This window comes from Ipomoea triloba, chromosome 13 (assembly GCF_003576645.1).
Source record: "Ipomoea triloba cultivar NCNSP0323 chromosome 13, ASM357664v1".
In the NCBI taxonomy this organism is placed as follows: Eukaryota; Viridiplantae; Streptophyta; class Magnoliopsida; order Solanales; family Convolvulaceae; genus Ipomoea; species Ipomoea triloba.
The window spans coordinates 17,331,861-17,339,723 of NC_044928.1; the positions used below are offsets into that span (position 1 = coordinate 17,331,861).

General features: G+C 34.2%; 2 protein-coding genes and 1 non-coding gene across 3 annotated transcripts; 1 reads left to right on the plus strand and 2 right to left on the minus strand.

Moving 5' to 3' along the window:
- Positions 1–2,161: 2,161 nt before the first annotated feature.
- Positions 2,162–2,992, minus strand: LOC116001286. Its single transcript, XM_031241172.1, has one exon. The coding sequence runs from the start codon at positions 2,990–2,992 to the stop codon at positions 2,162–2,164; it is 831 nt and encodes a 276-aa protein (XP_031097032.1).
- A 20-nt stretch (positions 2,993–3,012) lies between these two features.
- LOC116001288 lies at positions 3,013–4,366 on the minus strand. Its single transcript, XM_031241173.1, has 2 exons — positions 3,911–4,366; positions 3,013–3,291 (listed from the first exon to the last, which is right to left on the minus strand). The coding sequence occupies exons 1-2, from the start codon at positions 4,163–4,165 to the stop codon at positions 3,013–3,015; spliced, it is 534 nt and encodes a 177-aa protein (XP_031097033.1). The 5' UTR covers positions 4,166–4,366.
- Positions 3,624–3,730, plus strand: LOC116003213. The gene has a single exon (XR_004094645.1). It is a non-coding gene; the product is annotated as a small nucleolar RNA R71 (small nucleolar RNA).
- Positions 4,367–7,863: the final 3,497 nt, after the last annotated feature.

The following is a 7,863-nucleotide window of genomic DNA, read 5'->3' on the forward strand; positions in this document are numbered from 1 at the left end:
CTCCTAAATAGTAGTGGTTCATCCAAAAAATAGTGGTTGATTTCTAAAAAGAACTTCTTTCTCTGGTAAGTATTAAAATCATGTGGAACAATGTTAGCAACCAAGAAGTTAACAAAATCAACAAACCAAGGTACAACATTATCTTTAATGAACCATAATCTCTCATCAGGGAACTCATCATTTATGGACTCTTGAACATCAGATTTTTTCATATGCTCTAACCTTGACAACTGGTCAGCCACTAAGTTTTCAGTTCCTTTCTTATCTCTAATTTCTAAGTCAAATTCTTTCAATAACAAAACCCAACGGATTAATCTAGGTTTAGAATCTTTTTTAAGAAACAAATACTTAATGGCTGAATGATTTGTGTAGACAATTACCTTTGATCCAACAAGATATGAGCGAAATTTGTCAAGAGCAAAAACGATGGCTAAAAATTCTTTTTCAGTAGTTGCATAATTATTTTTCAGCATCATTTAATACTTTACTTGCATAACAAATTACATGCAACTTTTTATTTCTTCTTTGTCCTAAAACAACACCTAAAGCAAAATCACTCGCATCACACATAAGTTCAAAAGGTAAAGTCCAATCAGGTGCAACCATAATAGGGGCTGAAATTAAAGCTTGTTTAAGACTATTGAAAACCTTTGAACATGCATCATCAAACACAAAAGGGGCATCTTTAACCAACAAATTACAAAGAGGTTTGACAATCTTAGCAAAGTCTTTAATGAACCTCCTATAAAAACCAGCATGACCTAGAAAACTTCTAATAGCTCTTACCGAAGAAGGGGGAGGTAACTTTTCAATAACCTCAACTTTAGCACGGTCTACCTCTATCCCTTTAACCGAAACTTTATGAACTAACACAATACCTTCAGGTACCATAAAATGGCATTTTTCCCAATTAAGCACAAGATTTGTCTCTTCACAACGCTGCAAAACACGATGCAAGTTAGCTAGACAATTATCAAAAGAAGAACCAACTACTGAAAAATCATCCAACAAATCTCAATTATATCCTCAACCATATCAGAAAAGATTGCCATCATACACCGCTGAAATGTAGCAGGTGCATTGCATAAACCAAATGGCATCCTTCTATATGCAAAAGTACCATATGAACAAATAAACGTAGTTTTTTCCTGGTCCCCAGGGGCAATGGGGATTTGAAAATAACCTGAATAGCCATCTAAAAAACAATAGTATGCATAGCCAGCTAACCGTTCTAACATCTGGTCAACAGAAGGTAATGGAAAATTATCTTTGCGGGTAGCTGCATTTAGCTTCCTATAATCTATACATACTCTCCAACCTGTGACAGTTCTAGTGGGAATAAACTCATCTTTATCATTTTTAACAATAGTGATACCACCCTTTTTAGGAACAACTTGCACAGGACTAACCCATGCACTATCAGAAATGGGATAGATAATACTTGCATCAAGAAGCTTGTGAACTTCAGCACGTACCACTTCTTTCATGTTAGGATTAAGGCGCCTTTGACTTTCCACACTAGGGGTATAATTTTCTTCCATCAATATCCTGTGCATACAAACTGAGGGACTAATCCCCTTAATATCAGCAATAGACCACCCTAAGGCAATCTTAAATTGCCTCAATATTCTCATTAGTTTTTCTTCTTCTGCAGGGAGCAAATCAGCATAAATAATCACGGGAAAAGTATCATTTACACCCAAAAAAACATATTTCAGATGTGATGGAAGTGGTTTAAGTTCAAGTTGAGGTGGTGTTTCGTTAGAAAGGAGTGGAAAAGGATTGCCCCTACCTAAATCTTCATATTTTCTACTAAGATGTGTAGGCAAATAACCCTGACCTTCTAATCTCATCAAAGACTCAACAAAATCGGATTCTTCCTCTTCCATTTTTATACTAAGTGCAAGACATGCTTCTAATGGCTCACTAAATGAATGATTAACAAATGCTTCTTTTGAAAGTTTCTCAATAGCATCAACAAAATGACAGGATTCATCAAAAGACGGGAACTTAACAGCTTTAGAAATAGAGAATTCTTCTTTTTCTGTTCCTACTCTAAAAATTAATTTCCCTAAAGGCATATCTATTATTACTCCTCCTATTAACAAAAATGGCCTACTAAGTATAAGGGATGTATCTGTATCATTACCCATGTCTAGAATCAGAAAATCTGCAGGAAATAGAATTTACCAACTTTTACAAAGATATCCTCCACTACTCCCTGCGGGTACTTGACTGATCTATCAGCAAGTTGAAGAGAGATTGTAGTTGGCTTCATTTCAACTATTCCCAACTTCTTAAAAAGAGTTAAAGGCATAAGGTTTATACTGGCACCTAAATCACATAAGCATTTATCAACAACAGTATTTCCAATAGTGCAAGGAATAGAAAAACATCCTGGATCCATTAGCTTAGGAGGTAATTTGCTTTGTAAAATAGCACTACACTCCTCATTTAGATGCATAGTAGCAAACTCTTCCAGTTTCTTTTTATTAGACACAATTTCCTTAATATACTTGGCATAAGATGGCATATTGGCAAGTGCTTCTGCAAAAGGAATATTAATTTGCAATTTTTTAAAAACCTCTAAAAATCTTTTAAAGTTGTTGTCCTGGTTCCTCTTTTGTAGCCTTTGTGGATATGGAATGGGGGGTACATAAGGTTTTACTATAGAGGAAATAGGGTTTTGATCACTAGAACTCTCTTTAGGCAGTTGCTCTCCTTCTTTATCACTCTCTTTTTCAATCCTCAATGGTTCTTTTTCTTTCAAAACTTCATTCAACATCTTACCACTTCTCAAAGTGATAGCCATAGCTCCTTCCCTAGGGTTTATTTCAGTGGCACTAGGAAACTTACCTCGATATTTTTCTGTAACCAATTTAGCTAACTGACCTACTTGCACCTCTAAATTATGAATGGATGCTTGGCTGGACTGAGCAACCTTATCAATTTTTGCATCTAGCTTCTTCATCATAGAGTCCTGGCTAGCCATGTATTACATGAACATCTCTTCTAGTTGAGGCGTTTTCTCCTAAGCAAGAAGTTGAGGTTGTTGTGGTGCAGGTGGCTGCTGGAAGGGTCTGTATTGCTGATGTTGAGATCCTGATGGCCCTTGTTGCTGAAATCCAAGTGGTCCCATTGGCCTTGCATTACCTTGATCTCTCCATGAGAAGTTAGGGTGATTTCGCCAACCTGGATTATATGTATGGGAAAATGGATCATTTCTTGGTGGTTGCCTCCCCATATTAGATCCCATGTAATTTGCCTCTTCATAAGATGGTTGCGATGGCTCTGCATTCATACAAACAGAAGAATTATGACCATATGTATTGCAATAAGCACAAAATTTTCTATTCGAACTATCGCGAGTCATTAACAAGTTAATTTGTTTAGTCAATTCAGCCACTTGTGTTGTCAACTCAAACTGTGTGCTAATTTCATGCACAACAGTTCTTCGACCTCTCACTGCTTTTTGTCTAGAATTACTAGCTAGACTCTCAAAGATAGCTTGTAACTCATCACTATTTTTATTGCCTGTGTATCCACCTGCAACAGTATCTACAAGAGACTGACAATTAGGAGTTAAACCATCATAAAAGAATTGTGTTAATAATAACAAAGGGAATTGATGGTGTGGACACTGGTTCAAAAGCAAGTTGAAACGATCCCATACTTCATGAAATAATTCTCCCTCTCTTTGAGTAAAAGTGCATATCCTACTCATATAGTCCATTGTCTGTTGAGATGAATAATATTTAAACATGAAAGCGTTGTAAACATCATCCCAAGTTCTTAAAGAACCCTCTGGTAAATTTAACAACCACTGCCTAGCATCACCCCTCATGCAATATGGAAAACATTTCATTCTAAGCTCTTCTTCAGATAAATTATTCAAAGGTAAAGTTTGTACCGTACTATAAAGCTCTCGCATGAAACCCAAAGCATCCTCACTTCCCAAACCATTAAAGGTAGGAAGCATATTCAGATGGAAACTCTTGAGTTCATAATTCCTAGCTGCATCAGATAATTGAATGCAACAGGGGTTAACAGCTATTACCGGTCTTTGGATGTCTCGAAGACGTGGTTGGGCTGCTTGATTTTGCGGAGGTGGAACTATTGGTGGTATGCGTTCATCCTGTTGACCCGCTCTGTTGTTTTCAGCCATTTCAAGCCGCCTTCGTACCCTTTTTTCCTACAAGTACGCGCAATTTCAAGATCAATAGGAAATAATTCAGCGTTTTTATGCCTTATTGATCGCCCTAAGATCATAAACAATAATAATAACAAAATAAACAAACAAATAAATAAATAAATGATAATGAACCTAGCTACAAAATTAAAATAACAGAAAAACTAAAAAAAACAATTAAATAAGTGTTCCCCGACAACGGCGCCAAAAACTTGATTGATATTTTTTCTGCAAGCGCACAGAGTCAATCACAGTACAAATTCCTGGAGTATTCCAGGGTCGATCTCACAAAGAACACAATTAACTGTTGTCTTGAATAACCAATTTAGTTGATAAGAGAAAAACACGAATAAAAGAAATTCACGGAATAAAAAGAATATTTATGAGTTTAAAATTAAGAAAAGTTCTAATTGAGAAAAGACTAGGGATTTGGGTTCACCTATTAGATAATTAACTAATCATCCTTAGCACTGATTCGTTTGATTATAGTGATGATTGCTCTATTTATATCCTAATACTCTGTCGAGCTACTAGGTTGTATCCAATTAACTGTGATCATCCGTCGATATTTCACCAACATTAATTGAACCCATTAAGCAACAACCAAAACTCACCACAAATACCTAAAGCTATGTCTAGCTTAGGTCAATTATGTTTATCTTACGAGGTCTAGGTTCATAATTCACCTGTCAGTTCTTCTTATAAACCCTAATAATAGAAATATGCAATGGCCAGTCACACAATTCACAAATAAAATACATAAGATAAATATAATCAAAATTCAATTATTTAATCGGAATTAGAAAAATCAGCACATGAAGAATAATCAATTAATCTAATCTAAGGCTAGTCCAAATCCCTAATTCAAAGTTCTAGCCAATAATCATAATTAATTGCATAAACTACTCAAGAAATTTAGCATATCAAATTGAGAATATTAATCTGGAAATTTAAAGTAGAGACATAAGAAAGTAATTCAAGCCTAAAGAATTGATAGCCGCGATCGAAGCTTAGAAATCTCCTGCGGTGATGCCTCGGATTTCTCCTCGTCCTCGTTGGAATTTCTCCGCGGATGATCGTACGAGTCGACGATCGTTGTTGCTCCCTGGCTTTTTTTTCCAGTGTTGTTTCCGTCCGTCTCTCGAACCAAAAGGAATTCCCAAAACCAAATTAAAATTCCCTTCTTTTCCTTTTTCTCTCGTCCCCTTTCCAGTGAACACCCAAAACCTTTTTAATCCCCTTTTTCCTTTTCTCTGTTGCGCAATACCCTCAAAGTTAATTCCCCTTTCTTTTTTTCCTTTTCTTTCGTTAGTTCCAGTGACCCCAAGGGAAACCCAATTTAATTTTCCTCCCTTTGTTGCAGTGCTGCGTCCCTCAAAGACAAATCAAATAAAATAATGTTAAAGTTAATAATAATTATAACCTAATGACGCAACTTAACTAAACCTAATTATTAAAACACTTATCTAAATTATTGAATATATAAAACTACCAAATAAATGTAATCCTATGGTTAAAATAAAATTCTTATTTATATTAATAAAAAAAATGCAACATTAGCCTAATATTTATTAAAATCAATCTAAACTAGTAACTTATAAATAAATATAATATTTATAATAAGATCAACACTAAAACTTAATTTATTTATGCAAATCACTTACTAAAATTACTCTAAAAATGTCTAGAAATTAAGCTTATCAGGCTTATAATGCTTTTGTGTTTAAGGTTATGATTGATGCATCACGAAAGTGGGGCAATCTTAGCCTAATTCTTGTTATTGATTACGAAAGTAGCTAACTTGAATTCTTGAGTGCATTGCCAATAAATCCCTTGGTTAATTGTTTTTCCCTAATTTTGAGATTGTTAGAGCATCAAGATTGCAATACCCCTAATCTGACCCCACTCTTTTATCATATAGTTTATCCCTTATTTATTTTGCATTATTTTATTTCCATTCTTTAATCTTAGTTTGCTTGGATTCTAGTGAATTCCAATATTTTAGCGCCTAGAATTCAACTTATCATACAAGTACGTGCCATAGTCCCAATGTAACCCCTCACCTATTTCAGTAAAATTAAGGTTCGAAAAATATTTCTTTAGGCTATAACATTCATGAGATGATCTCCCGACGCCTCAAAAGAATTATTATAAGTAAGGACAGTTAGTAATAAGCTGCGATCGTACGTCCCGGTCACGAACCGTAAAAATTTTACGAACTAGTATTCGGACCCGTTTGTCCTAGGAAATGGATTTTTAGACACCATACTATTATTCTGGAATTTCCTATTTAATTAGATTAGCCCATAGCAGCAAAAATTTATTTTTGATCGTACATCGCAAAATTTCGCGGTGTACCGAACCTAGCCCAATTTTGAGTTTTAGACTGGAATAAATTTTTGGGTTTGAGAATTATTTGAATTGAATTAGTTTCTACCGAGAATTCATCTGATTTAATCCCAATCAGTCCAAGCCAAGATACTTTTAAGATCAAACTACAAAGAGGTGACACTTGTCACCATTTTTCACCATGTGTTAGGAGGAGACTAGTCAACCAAGTGGGTGAATATTTAAGCAAATTTTTCCCCTTTTTCCCTTGTGTTGGCCGAAATTTTCAAGGAGAGGAGAGAGTGAAATTTTCATCTTCTTCTTCAAGCTCCAACACTCCATAGCCAAGATCTCCACACAAGTCTCCAAAATATTCGGTAAAACTCCAATTTTATTCGGTAGATAGCTTTATTTTTCATCCTAGAACATGAATCTAAGTTAAGATTTCTTAAAATCATGTGTTATGTGGTTGATGGAATTCTAGGGTTTTAAGGTGAATTGGGGGAAAATCATCTACAAGGATTTCCTACAAAATTTGAAACCCGGTTGAGGTAAGGAATCCCTTTAATTGGTTGAGGTTGTTTGAAACTAGATAATTGATAGTTGGTTGAAATATGATGAGTGCTAGGTGGAACTTTTGGGTACATGATGCATGTATAAATAGATATAATGGTATTTTTCATGATGCATATGTACAAAATGTTGTGCTGGTATGAGGTGGTTGTCAATGTGCCCAAATATTTAATTTAAGTACACTAGGTATATTATAAATGTATGTGATGTAGGTGCGTGTAATGTAGTATACCATATATATATATATGTGTTTTATGTTTATATATATATATATGAAACCGTGTGGGTATATATATATTTACGTGTGGTGTGTGTGTGTAATTAAACTATATATATATGTACATATATAAAGCATGTCTGTACGTGTAATATATATATATATATATTTATAACTATTATGTACCTCTATATAGTATGTATATACGTGTAGTATAGTATATATATATATATATATATATAATTTATACATGTGTATTATGTATATATATATGAAAGCCGTATATATATATAAGTACATATATGGGTATGTATGTATTAATAAAATGTCATCTTTTGTGTGAAGTATATGGGATGTATAAACCATAATTATATATGTTGTTAGTAAGAAGAGTAATACTATGTAGTTAGGTATATGTGCTATGTAGGTTGTGTTACATATGGGTGAACTTATAAATAGTATAAGGAAGTGGTAGTATGTGCTTGTAAAGAATAAATATATGTTATGTGTTATGCATATGTTGAAGTTGGGAAATGTATATGTTATATGCATTGAG